This window comes from Rattus rattus, chromosome 2, assembly GCF_011064425.1.
Source record: "Rattus rattus isolate New Zealand chromosome 2, Rrattus_CSIRO_v1, whole genome shotgun sequence".
Lineage (NCBI taxonomy): Eukaryota > Metazoa > Chordata > Mammalia > Rodentia > Muridae > Rattus > Rattus rattus.
In genome coordinates this window covers 216,837,774-216,860,228 of record NC_046155.1, presented here as the reverse complement: position 1 = coordinate 216,860,228, position 22,455 = coordinate 216,837,774, and the positions used below count along the sequence as shown (strand labels likewise).

Genomic DNA, 22,455 nt, shown 5'->3' with positions numbered 1-22,455 from the left:
AGATGTACAAAGGTTAAAGTTACAGCCACCACAAGCCTAGAAACCCCGTGAGCCCCAGAAACTAGAAGCAATAAGACAGTAGTCTTTCCAAGAACCTTTAAAGAGAGCATGGCCAGAAGACACCTTGATTTTGAGACGTAGAGCCTCTCTGTATCTTACAGCCACCCTCTTTGTGGTATGTTGCCATGGCAGCCCTAGGAAACTGCCACTGGCTGTGAATTCTTCTCCATGAAGCATTATCTTGCTGCTTGCTTCTAAACGGACTTTTTTTCCTTTTTGAATATTGCAAAATAGTATAAGTACCCCAAGAGGCCAGCTGTCTTCAAGGCATATGCAGCGAGCAGAACCCCCATTCATTTTACTGCATCCAGCTCTACAGATTTCTGGAGGCATAATTCAATTCCAAAAAGGTCTGCCCTCATCCTGCTCGCTCCCGGAAACAGCAAGGTGCCAGTCAGTCCATAGCAGACTCTCTCAACCTGTGGGTCGTGATCACCTTGGAGTCCCCTAAGACCACCAGAAAACGTAGATATTTACATTATAATTCATAACCGTAGCAAAATTACAGTTATGAAGTAGCAACAACATGAGGTACTGTATTATTGAAGGGTCGCAGCGTTAGGAAGGTTGAGAATCACTGGTCTATAGAAAAGCCCATTCTAACAGGGCTTGGAGTGGTTGTTATATACTCTATGTCGACGGTGTTCAATTAGACTGTCTGAAATCTGTCAGCCCCATTTCCTCAAACTCTAAACCAAGAGTGACTCAGAAGTAGACTCTCTTGGTAACTGTCCTGAGACTTAAAACAACATGAAACAAGGGGTGGACTGTGTTTCATTTCAGCAGTCAAAGGTCTTGTGTGCACCTGTCCAGACCACTGTGTGATTTTTTTTTTGTCTTTCTTTATGACTCATATAGTATTTACTTACTCCTATACATTGAACCATCCCCAAATCATCTGAGTTTCAAGAGAATACTCAGTGTGTATGTGTGTGCATCTGTGTGTGTCTGTCTGTCTGTTATGTGTCTGTCTGTGTTTGTGTGTGTGCGTGCACATGCTATATGCATGAGTGTGGCATGTATGTGTGTGTTCATGTGCATATGTACATATGCATGTGTGTGTCTGTGTTTGTGTGTGTGTGTGTGTGTGTGCATGCACCTGCTGTATGTATGAGTGTGGTGTGTGTGTGTGTGTGTGTGTGTGTGTGTGTTGAATTCAGACAGGACATTCTTCACTATAATTCGTTGATACAAAGGGGGTAGGAGAGAGTGCATTTTCTTCCCTCCCCCTCCCTCTACCGCCCTTTGTCCATCGTTTCCATTTTTAAATCACTTCATATTTTATTTCCAACTCTCAATGTATTATGACTTTAAAGCTCCCTCACATTTTTCTTTTGATTTTTTTCCTCACGTTTTTCTCTTGTTGGCTCTCTAAGGATTTTAACAATGGAGATGTCAGTGAAGAATTGTACTGCCTCTAGGATTGAGAAGAGAAAGGACACGTTTCAAAGGGAATTGGAAGTAAAATTGAAGGTGTGAGCTGGTATTAAAAGGCGTCTATTAATTAAACCCGATGCTTCCAATCACCGTTCATTCCAAAACTGTAGTGATCCCAGATGCTTCAGCCTTCGCTATATTCTTTCTGCTGGAGTTTTCTCTCTGAGGCCTACAATCAAGGATTAGAGACACCAGCCTCCATTTAAACCAGCTGTTCCACAAGTACTATAAAAAGCATTATTCCTTTTAACATCCTAAAGTGTGGGAAAATTAGGCATTTGATCTTAGAAAGCTCCTTCTCTAAAGAAGAAGGGAAGGGGACACTAGAAGGGGAGGGGGAAGATGATCCAGGAGATGCTGTGACAGTGGACCAGGATTTGCAACAGACAACAGAGCTGGTATAGTCAAAGTAACCACAGCCTCTTCCAAGAGGCGCCCGGGGCAGGCTGTGCATAGAACCTCTCCATACATAGGGAGTGTCCTAAATTCCTTCAGAGTTGCAGGTAGAGCCTGCACGAGTCCAGAAATCACAGTTAGTAACTAAGTGGAGTCTTTGGGGAGCAAACTGCAGTTTCAAAAGCATTCCTACCACTTTTAAGAACCTTGGGCCATCGGGCTGTAAAATGTTACACTGTGCAAAAACAAAGCATGCTGAGCTCAAAGTAAGACTGGATTTGTTGCTGCTGCTGCTGCTGCTGCTGCTGCTGCTGTTATATCTTTAGCAGCTAGTTATAAAAACAGTGTTACTAACAGGAAGTGTATCCCAGATGCCCAAGGTAGTCCCTACCTTCGGGATAGTCCTAAGCCTCTTAAACTGTTTTGAAGTTACACTGTCTTTGATCGGCAGATTTGAATATATTCATTGGGGGGGAGTGGAGAGGGGAGAAAACAAGTCTGTATTTGAAATTCTACTTGCTTCAAGCACAAACAGCAAAATGCATAAAAACACGTTTAAGCACATAGATTTGCATATTGAGGTGTGACTAAAAAGAATAATGCCAAGGTTTTTTTTGTTTGTTTATTTGTGTGCTTTCTCTGCATGACTTACCCTTCATTCATGCATGTAAATGTACACAATCCAGACAGGAGAAGCATGTGCTGTGTTTTGTGGGGGAAAACATGAACAGTCGTTCCAGATTTGGAACAACTGGTTAACTATAGAAACTGTTCCCTCCATGTCCAATTTGATGAACCAGTGAGTGTCTTAGGTTTACTTACGGGAGAGTAGGTGACAGGAAAACAAGAGAATCCCAGAATAGTCCCATCCCTACACCTGAAGGTGTAGCTGCACCCCTGGTACTTCCGGTCACTTCCCACCTACTCATCTTTCCTGACAGCTCCAAGACCAGGTAAAGCAGGGAGGAAGGAGGGTTTGGTAGGTGGAAGTCTGGGTGAAGATCCTGTCACCCTCCTCTCCCTTTCTACTGAGGATGCTAACAGCTTGTTACCACTGGCGTAGACTTTGCTGTCACTGCACTGTCCCCGTCTCTTTTGTCATTATTTAGCATTCTGTGGGTTACCATAGCAATCTCTGCTAATGGTCAGGGTCTGCAATCTTATACAGTGATGACTCAGAATCTCTGCTCTGTGAGAAGGGAACCGTTTGTATTTCTGTTCCCGTGATACCTTGGTGCCTATCGTAATTTTTATTTTTAGTCCATCATAGCTACCCACTAATGCCTCATTAAGTGAATTCTATGATTGTGTTTTTCCACCACAAAAAGAAGTAGTTTATCCTGTTGACTTTCCTCTGCCCTTAGAAGCTACAATCTTTAACATGCCAAGTAGAACGATCCCACAATTTTTAATTCCACAACGCTATTCTTCGGAGTATTGCTAAAGGCCATGGGTGAGGACATTACTTGGAGCAAGTCATCCAACCTCCTATCTAGCCAGCTATAAACGAGAATCGTTACTGTGGAGGATAATACCAAGCTAACAATTATTTTATTCAGCTCTTTTTTCATGCCACACTCTACCAAGAGCTTTACATTAAGAATATTTTTTTAATTATAGAAGCAAGCCTAAGAGGCGGGTTGATTGTTCCATTGTTGCAAGTGTAGAAATTGAGACAAAAGTTAAGTAACTTACTTAGAGTGTGGTTAATGAGTGGTAAAAACGGGCAGAGGCTCCAGTGCGTATCTAGAACCTCTCTGACCTGCCCATGTGAAAAGAATCATTGGCAGCCAATGGGACATGGTAAGTGGCAGTGCCCTGTAGAATGGACAAGTCAGAGAAACTGAGGCCCACACAAATAAAACAGAGAAGACTCAGAGGCACGACAGCAGGGATGGCTAGAAGAAAATCAAGTTCAAAGGAACTGATATCAACAGGAAAACATGCAGTAATGTAATGTGTCAATTTCTTCCCGGGTAAGCATTGAGCTGTAAAGTATTGTTGGGACTTAGTCTTCATGGATACTTAGTATGTAATTAGAAGGAAGAAGAAGAGGAAGCTGTTAACAGATTTCAAGGTAAATGGTTTACAGTTTGTAACAGAAACCCTCCTTGTTTCCAGCACCCTGAAATCACACCAGTGTTTCAGATAACTCACTGGAAAGCAGGTCAGACATGTTTTGTTTCTTTGGAGATTAAGATGGGGTTATTATGTCTTTTACTTCCTGAAATGGGCGAATCACCCTCTGGTGCTTTTTGTACTCAGTGCCTTTAACTTTGTTTCCTACAGAGAAGCAAACTGGCTCAGGGCTGAGAGGTGAGTTTCATGTTGTGCTGTGTTTACCCTTACAAGCCTATTAAGGTGTTTCCCCATTGAGAAATGAGTTTGTAGTTTGTACCAGTCACTTACCATCTTCCTTCATTAAAAATGATAATAATCAAACAGCTGTCGAGCATCTGCAGGTCATGCTCCTCCCGTGTGCCACGGAAACACACCCAGGCGATTTCAAGCTGTAGATCCAAGTACAAAGATTTGGTGGCCCAAGCTGTTTCACCACTATTGAGATGCTCAAGTGAGTATAGGGTCTGTACCAACGCCATGATTCTGTCAGCATGATAGGCCCCTGCGTAGCTTGGCTCCCAACAAGGCATGCATTTGTCCTGTGGTGACTCAAAGACTTTAAGATCTGGTGTCCCACTCTGTTAAATGACTCAGAGCCCTTTGATTCTTTATGGTACCAGTTTAGAGGAACAAAGTGGGCTTGGGCATCTAGGAACATTTTTTTCCCTTGGCAGGCAGGGCAGGATGTCCTCCATGTTGAGATTTTTCTAGTTAGTCACGGGCATAAGCAGCTTGGTCTCACACAGTCCCCAGAAGTGGCTGCATTTGGCCCCTCAGCCTGTTTCCTACTGCTTGTTGAACATGATATCCTTAATAGGAACGGAAGAATGCTGCAACTTCAAAGGAGAAAAGTATGAGGGATCGCAGAATCTCCTCGCCCCAGCTCTTTGTGCATTCTCTTGGAGAAATTCATCTTGTGAGAGTGCAGCAGGCATGAACCTATACCTTTTTACTTTCTACAGCATAGCAAAATGAAAATAGCATTTATTCTCAGGTAAAAAATTAAAACTGCAATATTTAAAAATATTTATTATGTATTTATTACACACACACGCACACACACATGCACGCATGCACACACATATGCAGTGCTGCAGGTTGCACCCAGATAAGGACATCAGATCTCCTAGAGCTGGAATTGCATGCAGTTCTGAGCTGCCCTGGTATAGGTGATAGGAACTGAACTCGCTCTGGTCCTCCGTAAGAGCCCCAAATGCTCTTATCTGCTGAGCCATCTCTCCAGCCCCTAAACTGAAACATAAGTAATGTTTTTGGTATTAGCTTTGAGACCATGAGGGAAATACCACATAGTCTGCCATACCTAGAAAACCCCATCCCAGACACCTCTTAGAAACAATGTAACAGCTGCATTTTATAAAAACCCACCTGACAAACCCAGGCGCAGCTGTGGATGACTGTAGCCTCGCCTACCCCAATTACCACAGTACCAGTCTGTCAGTCAACTAGTAAGATTGTCTTAGGGTCACAAGTCTCCGTTTTACGTTCTTTTCTGGAAGGACCCAAGTGCAGCCAGGACTCTATTTCAGAGCTGTTTTATGGGTTAAGCTGAGCTCCTTGTCTCCTTCAAAGGACAAGTATCTTCATCTCTCTGTTCAGGGTGCTATAAAAGACGCCACAGACAGGAGACTTTGAAACAGCAGAAGTTAACTTCTCGTAGCCCTTGAGACTGGGGCTAGAAATTCCAAAATTAAGATACCAGCGGATCTGGCGACCGCTCAGTTCCTAATGCAGAGTCCCCCATTTTCTTAGCATCTTCCCACGGTGAGAGGTAAAAGGGATGTCTCTGGGGTCTTTACAAAGAAGGGACACCAACAGAATCCATGCAGCTTAGCCTGTCTAACCTAACCACTTCCCCAAAGCCCCACTTTCAAGTATAACATTGAGCATTCGAGTTTAGCGTGTGAATGGGAGCACATTTGGCACCAAAGTATAAGAGAAGGAAAATAGGCACCGGGAGGTCCATAAATACAAATGACTTAACTCACCAGTATAGGCAAACAGTTTTTAATTTTCAAGTCCATTAAGTTGACAAACACAAATCCCTTACAGCTTTTTTTGAGATGGAGATCTTTTTAATGCTTTCTAAAACCCCAAAGCATCTAGCCTCTACAATAGTCACAATCGTTCCAGCATGTTCCATGGGTCTGAAGAGTTCCTTATTCCTTCTAGAGACCAATTTCCACCCAGGTGCATGTCTGCTGTCATGAACGTTCAGTAGCATGGAGACCACAGTGAGGTATAGAACCCCATACCATAAGAATATTGCTAAAAAATACAACACAAGCTGATACTCAGTAAACGATGCACCAGAATAGTAATGGTAGTGTTTTAATTCCAAAAGACATAGCAGACAGAAAGCAGTAACATCGAAGGGCATAAAAGACCAGACTAATTTCTGCCACGTAAGATGATTAGGTGTGGCCGGTGAACTTGGTGCATTTGGGAAAACAGCAACGAAAGGGATTAGGACTGGCCACAAAGGATCTATGTACCCTCCAGATCTGTAACCCTGCATTCTGATTCAGCAAGTTTAGAATTAAGGGTGTGGCATCTGTGGATCAGAGACTCAGAATTGTGCTTTCAGGCCAGACTCTATGGAAACAGTGCTTGCTGTTTTTTCCTAATAGCACTGTTTGAATTGGCGAGTGGCTCCCGTTAACGATGTAGATGTGACTTATTTTTACTTTAACTTTGATTAGATTATCTTAGCAGTATGCGGTTGCAAAAATAACTCATCGCAATTGGAGCATTTATTCAGGGGGAGCTTTCAAGTTTCCAGGCTTGAAGTTTTCCCTAAAATTTTGTTGTTGTTTTTAATCACAAGAGAATTATTAATTATCAAATTGCTTTTCTTTTGCAAAGATTATGTAGGTGTGTGTGTGTGTGTTGTGTGTATGTGTGTGTGTACAAGTGTGTATACATACACATGGAGACCAAGTGTTATTCCTTGTTTATGAAGCTGTCTACCTTGTTTATGGAGATAGGATTTCTTCCTGAGACTTGGGCTCGCTGGTTAAGTCAGGCTGCCTAGCCACAAGCCCAGATATAAAGAACCCAACACTTGGATTTGACATGCCTTCTGGGGATTGAACCCGGATCCTTGCGCTTGCATGGAGAGCACCTTACTGAATGAGCTATCTCCCTTTTTCCTGTTTTCCTTTTTCAAGTGTTTTTCTTATCTTTTAAAAGAGTGTTACTCCTGTTTTTAATTATTTTTGAATCACTGAAGCAAACAAAGGGACAGCGATCCCTTGATATACCTTTACCTGTTCATCCCGCAGTGCTCTCTGGTCCAGCTCCTCTTGATGTGTCTGTCCATTGCCACCCTCAAGCCTGCATCACAGTGGAAACCCTGCCTGTTCCCTGGGCTGACGCTGGGATAATCTCACTGGCCTCACTTCTATTCTATCCAGCCCCTTCAAACCTGTATTCAAACCTCACTCCAGAGTCAGGTCACCCTCTTGGACATAAATAGACTTATAAATATCTCTTGCTGAAGATTGGGCCACTTTCTCATTGGGCTTCAAGTGCCATCCAGATGCCATTTCCAGGGTATTAGAGATTAGAAGGATTGAACATCTTCCAATACCGTCTTGGACAGGCCCCTTTCGTCATATTTTCAACAACATCTATCTTTTGACCATTACTTTTTGATGGCTTTTCCCACCCCAGAGACTCTACAGAGAATGCTGCTCTTTTAAGCCCAGCTTTCTTCTTAAATCTCTTTGCAAGCATGTTCTGTGAGTCACAGTTACAACACACACCTTTTTCTAGTCTGATTGTTATCGTATAAGAATGTACCCGTTTGTTTAACTAACTAACTAACTAACTAACTAACTTTTTAATGCTATCCTTATCTATCCTTATTTCCACTGGCCAGAGGCTGTATGAGAGCAGACACCCATCTGATAAGCCACCATTAGATAGCCACAGAGTAAGGCCCTGACATTAGCTCCTGGCTTGAAACGAGAGATTTTATTCCTTGGTGGTTTAGAAGCCAGAAGTTAAAATGTTGTTGTCCAGCCTGAACTCCTGCTGGAAGCCTCCAGAATAATTTGTGTCCACCTCCTCTTAACTTCTGGATGTCCTGCGGAATTTTGGACCTGAATGCAGACGCATCATCCTAGTCTTGGTCACCACGTCACATGGTTCCCTTTCTGTGTTGCCCTCTCTTCACATGTCAGTCTTTTATACCGACATCGGGCATGTTGAAGTCCATCTTGCTCCAGCGTGATCTCATCTTAATGGAGTTGCTGCAATACACTTATGTCCAAATGGGATCACACCCAGAGATATTGAGTGTTAAGGGTGTTAATGTACCTAGGGAGGGGAGGGGCACAATTCAAGCTATAGTGCCCAAAATAAGTCTAAGGAATAAATAAAATGCAAGGAGACAATATCCTTTTATTCATGCAGACGGTAGTGATTATAGTGCGTCCTGTATGAAAGGCAATGAGCTCAAGTTCAAAGTGAAGGTGGAATTTATAGAAGTACATAGATTTACCATGGTCTCAAGTGAATAGGTCATCGATTTAAAAGAGATCAGAATAACCTCAAGCGTGATATTCTAGGAGTCCTTACCTTTGCTGTCGCCTCACTGCGGAGTGTGTTTCTCGAGTCCAGCTCCTATGTGCATTCTTCAGGGTCAGATGTGGAAGGAAATTGAAGGAGCTGAAGGGGACTTGCAACCCCATTCGAACAACAGTGCCAACCAACCAGAGCTTCCAGGGACTAAACCACTACCTAAAGACTATACATGGACTGACCCAGGACTCCAACTGTGTATGTAGCAGAGAATAGCCTTGTTGGGCACCAGTGGAAGGGGAAGCCCTTGGTCCTGCCAAGGTTGGACCCCCAGTGCAGGGGAATGTCGGGGGGTGGTAAGGGGGATAGATAGGGGAAACACCCATATGGGGGGAGGGAGAGGGGATTGGGGGCTTATGGACAGGAAACTGGGAAAGGGAATAACATTTGAAATGTAAGTAAAGAAATATATCTAATTAAAAAAAGAAAGTCAGTATTATGACGAGATAATGAAGAGCCTCCTACTACATAAATAGTGCGGTTGGATTTTTTTTATTAATGTGTGACCCAGTCAGTATCAAATCATTGTAACACTAAAATTATTTTATACAGCAATTCCATAGACTATTCATGCTTTCCCATAAGCTCTGACTTCTTTTTGCATAACTGCTTTGCAAGGCTGGTAGCTGAGTGAGTCCATAAATGTAACATGTATTTTCAAGCGCGTTTCTCTTCACATTGGCTGCATGAACTTGTGCAATTAACTTCTCTATGTGCCTTATCTGTATAATTAGGGTGATAATGGTATCTACCACAGGGCTTTTGTGGAGACCGAGTTGGTTGTGTAAAACACATAGAATTATGCAGGCACAGTAAGGATTCTAAATCTTAGCAACTATTTCTAATGCACACTTGCTTGCCATCAACTAGATACCACAAGGTATGAAGGTCTTTACAATTTGCATATTTTGTACAGTTTGGTGTAAGATGAGTTTTGTGTTCGTACAATATCCGCTATTAAAGCCGAGTCTCGTAACATCATTCTCAGTTGTCTGTAAGGAACCCTTATCTACTGAAATGAGACCTGGAGCAAGAGAGCCACCAGCTGTGAGGATACTCATAACCCTTTGCAGCAGGCTCAAACGTCACTGTAGTTAGAGCCATCTGTTGTCACTGACCAAAGACAAATCATTAAAATTCCGTAATTAACAAAAGGTGTGACAGTTACAGACGGCCAAATTACTACCCAATCTGCAACCACTGGTCAGCGTCCACCTCTAGAAATAAACAGCCTGTGAGCAGAGAAACAAAATGTTCTGTGCTTGAGAGAAGATGATTAGCATGGCTTAATGTGCTCTGATCAAAACGGTTTGGAAACCAGCAGGCCGTGTCACAGCAAGGAATAGATTCAGTTTCCTGGAGAGATGGAGAGACAAGATGTGACCTACTTAGCTCATAATGGGGCCACCCCTGGATAATACTTTGATTCATTGACAAGGAGATGATCCAACACTGATATATTTTCTGCCTAAGCAAAGGATAAATAAGTAAATAAAGCCAATAATATCGGTCCCAGTGACAACCCTGCAGGACTGGAGAGTGCAGTGTTCCTTTGAAAAATAGTGAGCTAGACAGTAATGTTTACTTTAAAATGTGTTTCTACTAAAGAGAAACTCTGAAACCTCATCAGAGTATTTACAGTATTAACCAACCGACTATCTTGTTTTTTAAAAAGAATCTTTCTGTGACTCCTATTATTAAAATAATTCGAAGTTTCTGCTCTCTCTCTCTCTCTCTCTCTCTCTCTCTCTCTCTCTCTCTCTCCGTGTGTGTGTGTGTGTGTGTGTGTGTGTGTGTGTGTGTGTGTTGTTTTTTTTGTTTGGTTTGGTTTGGTTTGGTTGCTTTTTGTTTTTTTCTGTTTTTGGTTTTTCAAGATTTCTCTGTGTAGCCCTCACTGTTCTAGAACTCATCTGTAGAACAGGTTGACCTTGAACTCAGAGCCTTTCCTGTTTGCCTTTCCCTCCAAGGGGCTGGGATTAAAGGCCTGCACCATCTAGTTTCATTTGGAACTTAAGTTTCTTCATGAAGATAAGTAGAAGTAATAATAAAAACCTTTCAAGGTTAGTAAAGCTTCACACATATACTCACTTATAACTATTGCTATGTAAAGATTACTTCAAATTGAGAATCTAAAAGAACTGCCCATTATCTCACACAGTGTCTGAGGACCAGGAAGTCGTAGAGGCTTCTCACAGTAGTTGTAGCTAAGAGTGACTTATAAGTATCTCCTCAAGAAACCAGCATGGCTGTCCTCATCAGAAAACTAGCCCTGGGGTTGAGATTTAGCTCAATGGTAGAGCGCTTGCCTAGCAAGTGCAAGGCCCTGGGTTCGGTCCCCAGCTCTGAAAAAAAGAAAAAAAAAAAAGAAAAGGAAAGAAAGAAAGAAAGAAAGAAAGAAAGAAAGAAAGAAAGAAAGAAAGAAAGAAAGAAAACTAGTCCTGGGCTAGAGGATCTGTTCCAGTGCTCACTTAGGTGTTCTGGGCAGGGGATATCATTCAGGTCTTCATCAACAATTAGCCGGTCGAGTTACTGCATTGACCTTGGGTCTGCTAGTAATTTGCTCAGTTTGTCCAAAAGAGATGATCCAAGGAAGGAAGGAAGGAAGGAAGGAAGGAAGGAAGGAAGGAAGGAAGGAAAAAGCAGAGCATCTTATAACCTGATCCTGGAGTTTTAGATTCTGTCATGTGTGTTGGTTACACAGACCATCCCAGGTATGCTGTGGGTAGTAGCTTCTGAGTGAGGAGGAAGTCGATGTGTGAGCATGCCTCAGGGGCTGGCTACCATAATCATGGAGATGCATATGATTTGCTGAAATTTACATGTGCAGGGCGGGCATATGCAAAATGCACGGTATATACAATGTACGTTTTCTTTTCAAACAGTGGAATGCCATGGTAAGGATATTTAGAAACAATGAGGAGGCTTAGTGGGTGAAGCATTGGCCACACAACCTGACAGCTTGAACCCTGACACCTACACAGTGAAAGGAAACCAATTCCTGCAATGATCCTCTGACCTCCACACATACCCCAAGGTACATGCATGTCCATATTCACATGCACACATGACACACACACTATAATGATGATGATGATGATGATGATGATATAACAATAGTGTATACTATGAATTACATTGTGTGAATTTCATACATATATACAATGTAGTTTAAACTTATGTACTACCCACCCCTCCAACTCTTCCCAGACCCTTTCCTTACTATTTTTTTAAAGATTTATTTATTTATTATATATGAGTACACTGTAGCTGTCTTCAGACACACCAGAAGAGGGCATCAGATCTCATTACAGATGGTTGTGAGCCACCATGTGGTTGCTGGGATTCGAACTCAGAACCTCTGGAAGAGCAGTCAGTGCTTTTAACCGCTGAGCCATCTCTCCAGCCCCCTTCCCTTACTCTTAATGTCTTCTTTTTCCTTGTATAACATATTCAGTTCAATTAGTGATGCCCAGATGCACATGGTTGTGGCTATCCACTGGAGCAACATGGCGGTGGGCCACACTCCCAAAGAAAATCGACTGTCCCTCCCCCAGCAGCCATCAGCTGTCAAAAACTCCTCCTTGGCAAGGGATGGGACCTGATGAGCCCTCCATCCACGCTGGCGTTTGGACTGATGGATCTTGGGTGTCCTGTGCTGGTTGCCAGGGCTGCTGTGAGTTCACGAGTACAGACGTTACATTGTATCTGGACGATCACTTGTCTAAGTCATCCTTTTAGCTCTAGTTCTTGTATTCCTTTCATTTCCTCTTCTGCAAAGTTCCCTGAGCTTTGGGGTGGTGCTGGGGTTCAAACTGATATCCTACTTAGGACAGAGTACTCATAGCCACGTAATTCTAGCTCTTGGCCCAGGGATGAGTCTCCCTACACTAACCACTGCCCAGAGCAAAAAAAAAAAAGAAGTTTCTCTGACCAGATTGAAGTCAGCATTGATCTAAAGATATAAGTATTCAGAAGGCGGTGTGACAACATGACCGGTTAGTAAAATAGCAAAACTGGGTCCCTGTCCTATGGTCTTAGCCATGTGCTTCTCATAGGCTTGCAGTACAGGGCTTAAATTCCATCCCATGGAACAGACCTTAAATTCAACCAGCAAGTGGGGTTGTTGTTTTAACCCCCTTAACAGTCATGCCACCAGCACACCCCTGTGAACACATCTGATCTGTCAGGCTGGTATTGTAGCATGCCAGGTCCAGCACCGGGTAAGACCATTGGTGTCTTTTTGTGCACCCCCTACCCATAGCCTATTAGCACCTCCTAACACTGAAAATGCTAGCCGGCAGAGAGGACATTACCCTGTTAGTTCCAGATTCATTTCTTCATGTTGTACAACCAAAGCATGTACTGTCTTCAAAGAACTCTGGAAAAGTTGTCCACTGACCTCTACACACATGCCATGGCACAAGGGAATCGTTTGTTTTAATGTAATTTACCATATTATTCATTCTCTTTGTTTAATCCATCATCACCAGCATTTGATAACCTTTTGATAATTAGCGCAGCATTTGTGAAAGTCCACCTAAATAATGACAAAAGATTAATCTATTAAGAGGCTATGAAGAGGCTGCAGAGATGGATCAGTAGATAAAGTGCTTGCTGCAAAACAGAAATGCTTGCTGGGTGTGGTGGGGCACACCTTTAATCCCAGCACTCGGGAAGCAGAGGCAGGTGGATCTCTGGAAGTCTGAGCCATCCTGGTCTACAAAGAGAGTCCAGGACAGCCAGGGCTACACAGAGAATCTCTGTCTCGGAAAAAAAAAATAAGTAAATAAATCCCCACCACCCATGTAAAAATCCAAGCATGGCATCACACAGCTATAACGGCAAGCATTAAGAAGGCACAGGCAGGGGTTGGGGATTTAGCTCAGTGGTAGCGTGCTTGCCTAGCAAGCGCAAGGCCCTGGGTTCGGTCCCCAGCTCCGAAAAAAAGAAAAAGAAAAAAAAAAAAAAAAGAAAAGAAGGCACAGGCAGAGATGAATGGAGCCTAGGGGCTCACTGGCCACAGTCTAGCCCAAACAATGAGATTCAGGTTCAAAGTAGGGCTTTTTTCTCAATTAGTGATGATGATGGTGATGATGATGATGATGATGGTGGTGGTGGTGGTGGTGGTGATGCTGGTGATGATGATGATGACGATGACGACAATGATGAGAGCAGCAAAGAAAACACCTATGTGAATTTCTGACTGCCATATATTCACACAGGATCAAGTGTACCTGTGGACACACACAGCCTATACCACATGCACATCGGAGCACACACACATTCAGGGGGAGGGAGTGTGTTGATTAGCAAACATAATGATTGATCGTGTATTCCAGAGTATAGTTCATTTCAGAAGAGTAAAACGCTTTGCTTCCTTGTAGCAACCACCAGGTTTACTTTCAATGACTAAGCCAATCTTTCTAGTGCAAAATGTTTCTTATAAAAGACAAGTAGAGACAAGTTGTTACAGAAGACAGTACTCATGTATGTACACGATGAGCTAAAATCTAAGGTGACTTGAGATCTGCATCTGCAAATCACGTTGCTACCCATCAGAATCTCCCCTTATCAGTTACATCTAGAAGCCATGTTTAGTCGATCTCTTTCATCATTGATATCACAGCATACAGGGCATTTTGGTTTTATTTCTCATGAGATACCTCCCACTCTGTGCATGCTCGGATGATTGGAAAATGCGGGACAGCAGCGGCTTAGACCTAAGAGGATCCTACAGGTTTCCTTTTATGAAAACAGTTCCTCTTTCTTGAAGCAGTGGGACGTATTTCCATCAACGGTATTGCCTCTCCACATTCCTTGTCCCCTCTTCAAAGATCAGACTCAATTTTAGGACTTCCTAGTCCATGGGATGATGTTAAACCCCCCACTAACTGCTCGGTGTACCTTATCTATGTTGTGAGGGCAAGCCGATCCTCTTGAGATGCTCCCACTACAGACTAGGCTGTGCACCGAGATCGGTTAGTTCCCACCACAGACATCATCACCACACTAGGCTGTGCGCACAGATCAGTTAAGCTGACAGTGCTTCTCTGTGGGTGTTTAGCTTTCTCCTTAAAACTAACACCGAGGTATTTAACAAGAGCAATGGAGGTGCAAAAACAGGAGGCTTGACAGACACTGCGCATGCGCACACAAAATACCCGCACTCAGCCACCCAGCTGTTAAAGAGCTTATTTTGCCGTGAGTCAGCGTCGTATCGCACAGTTTAATTCTAGAACAAATAACTTTTTCTCCTTTTCTTATTTGCCTTGTGCTAGTGTAATTCATCGCATGATACTAATCTGAACCTGGGATTACCCCAAGCATTAAACTAATCCCTTTTCTTGACGTTCGTCCCAGCGAATTCCCACAGGTATCACAGGACTTTGCTGAGAGTCGACCCCACGTCAGGGACTGAGCTAAACTTTATTTCCTAGCCTTCATTTGCAAACAATCCAAATCTCACATTTCCCAGGTTCCCGGACGAGAACGTGTATACATACGAAAGGATAAGTTCTTCACAAAACATGGCAGAGTGCAGGCAGTATGTTGTGATCTCCCCGGTTTTAAATTAATCCTTTGACTCCTACATGCAAACACTAACCTTTCTCGCTTATTTTAATTCATGGATCGCCCTTGATCTCAATGATATGGGACACGCTTAGCATAGTTAAAGCTCAGGACTCCATCCCCTACCCTACCATGCACTCAAAAAAAGTATCAGCCTATTTCATACATATTACATTTTATTCATCTTAGGGGGTAAGGGTACATACAGGGCACACAAGCCCAGAGGACAAGCTCCAGCAGTCGGGTCTCTCCCTCCACTTATGGAGGAATTGATCTCAGGCTTGACTGTAAGAGCCTCTACCCAGTAAAGGCCATCGTATTCCAGGAAAATGTACCCTTCCGATTTTTTTTGGGTAGCATCTCGACTTTTGATTAGTTCTTTCAGAGGATTTGTGCCTATAGATTCTCTAAGAGAGTTTTGCTTAGAGAACAATTGTGTGAACATTCTAGTGTTTAAAAATAGAATCTTGGGGCTGGGAAGATGGCCAGGTGGTTAAGGGCGCTTGCTGCTCTTGCAAATGACCAGTTTTGGTTCCTGGCACCCACAGGGCGTGGTTCACGTTAGAGGTGCAACCCCAAGGGATTCAGTGCCTTTTCTGACCTCCTTGGTTCTGGGCACTTGCATCCATGTATACACACAACAACAACAAAAACAACAGCAATGATAATAATAATAACAACAACAACAATAATAACAATTACCTTGCACCAGCTGGTTTTTGTCTGTAGCTTTATTATATATTTTAGTGACTCTAATCTAAAGCTCCAACCTCTGAAACTCCAGCCTTTCGATAATATCTCTCAGAAATTTTATTTCTCATCTTTAACACCACAGTTGTGTATTTTTTTTTAAACGATTCGTGCTTAAATAACACTTCAGGTGTACCACCATAAGGAACACTTTTCCAGGCTTCTCCCTTAACTTTAAAATCTGGATAGTGCGAGCAGGAGACTCACAGAATTTTCGTACCTGCTTCGTTTTGGATCTTACAAAGACGCCCGCAGTCTCTACACTGGGGTTATCATCCCACTTCAGAGAAGGCCTGCGGATTGGCAGCGGGGGTAGGACCACACATTGTGCTTTCGCACCCACAAGGGCTTCGGTGCACAGAGCACAAACTGAGGCATTGTGGGAAGTGGAGAGATTGGCTGTGTAAAGAGCCTCCCCTGTCCGCTGTCCACTCATGGGTTTCATATCTAACTCTAGAACACGGGTTGTTAGGATTTCTGCTGGTGCGTAACAAACTGCCCCCAACCCAAACGCTCGTGATGTTAATCTCGGCTCCCGGGGTGGCCTAGGACATGGCTGCCTGGTCTGGCTGGTTTCATTCGAGGTGGTTCATGCAGCTTCAGTCTAGAGAGGGCGATGCTGCCCTGCTCGCGATTATTTCCTTTGGAAGCCTAGACTCAGTTGGGACCTTGAAACGGTAGAGCCTTTCCAGATGACATCTCAGTGCGGTCCCTCCCTCAGTCAGGCTGCCGTTTTACATGACACTCTGAGTTTAAAGGCACAAAACTGGAAACTTCAAGGTCACCTATGCCTTAATTCCAGAGTCGCGTTTGCTACAAGCTACACTCAGGTTCCGTCTGAGAGGAAATACGAAGTCTGAGGCATTAGGGCCATCTTTAGAGATCAGCCAACTTACTTTAAGAATTAAGTTCTTCCTTCCATTAAAACAGCAAATCCTCTCCACTCTTTTTCTAGTTCCTTACGCCTTCTGTGGTCTGCCTAAGCCTACAAATATCACCTTCTTATCTATCAACATGAAGAACGTCCTGCACTGGAGCCCTCCAGAGGGTCTACACGGAGTCGAAGTCACGTACACTGTACAATATTTCATGTAAGTTGCTTCGCTTTTTTTTTTTTTTTTTGGTTCTTTTTTTCGGAGCTGGGGACCGAACCCAGGGCCTTGCGCTTCCTAGGCAAGCGCTCTACCACTGAGCTAAATCCCCAACCCGCTTCACTTTTTTTTTTTTTTTGCAGCTAGTTTATAAACACAGATTCAGACGTCTGTCAATTGTGCAGAGATAAACTTTCTAAGACGCTAAATACCCTTTGAAAAAGAGGTCAGACATTTCCTGTCTCCTTGATAGGATGGTAAATCGCGAAGTGTTTGTTTCGTGCAAGCCAGAGCGTTGAGCATTAGGGCAAACCTGCAAAAGCTGAGAAAATGGGACAGCAATGGAGTTCAGCAGGTTTCAGCACTCGTCAACCAAGCCTAAAGACCCGAGTTCCTTTCCTGGGACCCGCGTGTTGGAAGGAAAGGATCGACTCCAGTAAGCTGTGTTCCTACATCCACGTGTGCACTGTAGTATGTGCATGTGTGCAAACACAAGCGCACAAGCAGACAGGAGCGAGTCACTAATGAGACGAATGGAGAGAAGAAGCTGGTTAAAGCAGCAGCCTCCGGGTACACAGCCAAGGCAATCCATCCGCTGACTGGGAGATCTCTAAGCTTACAGCAAGCGTCGCTCTCCCCTGAAACTGCAGAATTCTGTAGTGGTCTGCTCCCACTAAACATGGCAGCAAATAGACTCTTTTCACGACCTTCATGACCCTCAACAGGCAAGAAAGAACGCAAAACAGATAGTGCCCATCTCCAGAGACCGAAAGAAAAGGACTCGACCCAGGCCACCAACTTCGAAGCATGCAATTCCACAGAGCCAAAGTGAAACCATCACAGACGTCTAATCAAACCAGCAGCTCTTTCCTTTAAGAACTGCCTTGTATTTATTTTAAGATTTCTTTTTCTCTCTGTGTGTGTTTTTGTATGTGCGAGTGTATGCCACATGTGTGCCGGTGTCCGGCAAGGCCAGAAAGGCTGTTAGGTCCTCTAGTGCTGGTGTCATAGGCAATTGTATGCCACCTGATGTGGGAGGTGGCAGAAAAGCAAGAGTGCCTAACCACTGAGCCATCTCATTAGCCCCACATCTGTACTGCCTGAGCTCTAGGTGAAAATAACCCCACTCTAACAAGTGCTAAAGTGCTCAAAGGACTAGTCTAACACTCCGAGGGGGGCTAGTGAGTATCTCCACCAGCAGAAACTGATGAAACTGCCCCCCGCCAAGGCGCTGCAGTTTGGTCACGGGAAGGGAGCTGAAGTGGGTGACATTCATTATGGAGGCCCGGACACAGTGCAGGGAGAGATCTAGCCCGAGAGAAATTCAGGAAGCATGAAGTGTCAGAGGCTAGGTCCAGGAATGCCAGGAACCACATCAGCCCCCCAGGAGCCTACAAACCAACGGCGGGCAAGTGCTCCGGCAGAAAGAATACTAGACTTTATTTTAAAAAGCTATTTGACAGAGCAGAGGTTCAAAATTCCACACAGAAAAGCCTCGTTAGACTCCCACGCCTATACCTTAGGCTTTTAAAATATTATTTTATTCCTTTTCACAGTTCTCGGGGTTTTTTGGGCTCAGGTGGGTGCTCCTCCTGTTGGTTTCACTCGGGAGCTCTCCTGCAGATCTTAGTCGATGGCAGACGAGGTTTGCCTAATATTCAGCCAACAGGCAATTCAAAGCACTGGTGAGAAATTAGGATAGCGCCTCCCCGTCATTATTGACAGTGATAGGGAAGGCGGCTTTCCCATGGAAAGAAGAGGAGACTTCCTAGAGTAATGGTGCACAGTGTTATGAAAGTGGATAAACAACCGTCTTTTCTGTTTGCTTGCTTGCTCTTGTTTTCCAGCGATAGCCCAGGCTAGCCTCTTGACTTTCAGTATAGCTGAGGGTGACTTTGAACTCTTCATTCTTCTATCTACTACCCAAGAGATCAGATTATAGGCATGAACTGATAGATAGGGTTCTATGTAGAATTTCTGTAGCTCGAATAGCGACTGGAAAGCTTCCTTGTTTTCCTGGCAGCCATGAGGAATAGATTCTAGACCCTCCACAGATGCCTGAGACCTTTCTGTAGGATGGCCTGGCCTTTGCCTATACTCTGCATATCCCCTCCTATAATGCTTAACACATCCCTGGGTTATTATAATACTCGCTACCAAGGTAAATACCAACGAAGGGCAGCCATACTGTAGATGTCCAGTAAAGATGTTATTCTTTCTCCAATGTTTTTCATCCACAGTTGGTTGAATCCACAGAGGATACAATGGATACAGAGGGTCGACTGGGCATCATTATTTTAATGACTAACTTTTAGGTGGTTTTCAAAACTATTTTCTTTACTTAAAAGTTCATAAGGAGCTAATGACGTCTCACAGTAATGGACACCTAAACTTTATCCATTCATTTAATTTTACCACGTGACTTCTTAATAGGATTCAAACCGAGTAAGAATTACTACTTTATTAGAAGCATGTTCATCCTGTCCGGGCTGCATCAGGTCACCTGATTTCTGTCCATGTTGCTGCCTGATTATCCTTCTGTCTATGAGTAGGATAAAATGTCCAGCCTCATTTACAGCAAATACTTCAGGTTGATGAACTGAAGGGTAATTTATTTCTCCCTTGCTTATACTTCCTGAAATGTTCGCTAGTTTGAACTTTAAAAACTTGCACCACGTTTGTAAATAGGATGACCATTTTTGCCCTTGAAAAATGAATTCTAGCCGCTGAATACCGGTGACAACTTCAGGGACGACTCCTGGTCGCCATCATCTGGAACCCTGTTCTCATTTCCAAGGATGGTCTCAGGAGCTGGCGTTTAAGGAAAGACTTGAGCTATGCAGAGAGAACGGGCTCCCCCAGCATGTCCTCACCTTTCCTTCCATTAGGTGGGGCAAAGAGCTTTGCTTTGTTCTTTCAGTTTTCAGCGCTTCAGAACAAGCTTTAAAATAACCAGAGTCATCATTGTTGAACAGGAACAAAAAAAGTTATATTGTGCAACTTTTAGATGACTGCTTAGAGAGACACTCGCCCCGTAGGAGTTCTGGCATGCCCGGGTTTGTACACAGTGGACAGGAATAAAAGACAGGGTGCTGCATGAAGTCAGGCAGGCCTGGGATCATGGCCAGGCTGTGAACCTAACTGGGTAACCTTGAGCAGGTTACATGCTTTTATACATTTTTAGCAATATCTGTTTCCAGAACAAAATTTTTAAAGCTTCGATTATACCCACAAGATGATTTCATGTAGAAAATGGCATAATACTCAGAACACCAGCCCTGGCACTGGGGAAAGTGATTCCAATTTCAGATACACCTCCTGCTATTTCTGCGAACCTGGGACCCCTTAATCTTTCTGAGTTTCAGTTTCCTGCTCTGTAAGAAAACGGGACAAAAAGAGACAAAGCCCACTTCCTGGGGGCTGCTCTACAGGTCAGTGAGGTGGGAAGCGTAAGCCTGCAGTGCCAGCCTCGGCTCATCACGGGCACTTCTAGGCATTTGCCATGCTTACTCCAAAGAGCCAGAGACCAGTGAGACCGGCACGGGATTTGTCGAATGGAGATGATCGTTACTGGAACATTTGTCAGCTCTTCTAATCAAATATCAGTAACAGGAATTTTCTCCTTGGTCAGCATTGCATAGTAAGAAGATGCCCTACCCTTGGCAGAGTGAGGCAGTTTAAGACAAGGAGGATAAAGGAAACAGTGACACTACTTTCCCAACTTCAAGTCCAGACCTGTTGACAGATCAAGAAACCAACCATGACTCCAAAGCAGGAGGATCAGGAGTTCAAAATCATTGTCACCTACATAGTGAGTTCAAGGCTATCTGGACCATGTAAGATGCCCCCACACACACACACACACACACACACACACACACACACACACACACACACACACACACACACACACCACACACACACACCAACCACACACACACACACACACACACACACACACACACACACACACACACACACACACACACACACACACACACACACACACACACACACACACACACACACACACACACACACACACACACACACACAAACACACATACACACACACACACACACACACACACACACACACAAAACCAACCTACCTCAAAAGACCAAAAATAGAACAATAAAATAAAGTTGAAAAGTAAATTATTTTTGAGTAACATAAATACTGTCTTTTACGGAAAGAAACAGAATGGCATGGACTGGTAAATAACCAAATGCACAACACACAGAGTAATTTAGGTGTTATCTGGTAAAGCCTGTTTCTCCATGCTAGATAGTATGTTCCCTGAACTGAATCAAAAATTTAGCTATAGATGTAAACACAGATTCATTCTTCTTTTGATCATTGATCAGAAAGTCCCCAGGCAGTGTTGATAATCTGCAAGAAGTTGACTAAGATCTGACTGTACTTGTAGGGTATTTGACAGATGAGGCACTTATGAAATGAAAGAGATTTGCTTCGGACCTCTGTTACCACATACTTCAACAACTTTGGTTGTAGAGGGCTGCGAGGTCCCGGGCCCTGGGGAGGGCGCCGAATTCCGCCTTCCCCTCATTAAGAAAAACAAGTCCGGTTCCTGCCATCTGCTCATTGAGAAAAACAAGTCCTTGAGAAAAACAAGTCCTTATTTGGCTGTTCCTGCTTGGCCTGGTCGTTTCCACAAAGTACAACCTATCCCACATGGCTTGCTGGGATTGGCTAGTGCTAGCTATTTAAGTGTGGTGCAGGGATTTCCTGGGGTCAGAAGATTGTATTAAGGTTCCTGAGTAAAACTGCTTGAAGAAGATCTTGCTGGTCGTGTCTTCCTTGCCGGTCGAGGTTGGGCGCGACAAGTGGTGGCCCGTACGGGGATCGAACCCGCGACCTTGGCGTTATCAGCACCACATAGAATGATAAAAGTCAGAACAAGATATAACATGGGTTTCACAGAGGAAGTCCAATTGAGAACAGTTTGTTGGTTGAGATGAAGAATAACCGACTGAATCTGAATATTAATGCTATTCTGCACAGCCAATGACGTGGCGACTTCTCCAGACTGTATCCATAGTCCCACAGTCCCAACGACAACTGTCAACTGAGATATAGCCACACCGGCCACTGTAGCAGTAGTGGCTGAAATGGCGATGGCAGCAATGACTGCCGCAGTAATGCCAAAGTCTCTTTATGCCTGTAGAGTATCACTGGGAATCAGCCTTTATCCAGAGGTATGGGGATCACACCAGGAACCCGAACAATCCATGTTGAATCTTCTTGTTCCCAACAACTGGTCAGTAGGATAGGACCTGGAAGAACAATTGAGAATCTCCTCCTTGACACTGTCCTAGCCCCATTCAGAACCAAAGGAAAAGGGGTGCCAACCCACATGGCACAGATTTTAGAACATTTTTTCTTTCTTCTTAGTTGACCAAC

At 43.8% G+C, this 22,455-nt stretch overlaps 1 protein-coding gene across 1 annotated transcript in view; it reads left to right on the top strand.

Annotated features, from left to right (window-relative positions):
• Il20ra (interleukin 20 receptor subunit alpha) overlaps positions 1 to 22,455 on the top strand; it is a 43,079-nt gene that overhangs the window by 6,042 nt on the left and 14,582 nt on the right. Inside the window, exon 2 of the mRNA XM_032894938.1 lies at positions 16,895 to 17,030. Within this exon, the coding sequence (XP_032750829.1) occupies positions 16,895 to 17,030 (136 nt within the window). The remainder of the gene's footprint in view (positions 1 to 16,894; positions 17,031 to 22,455) is intronic.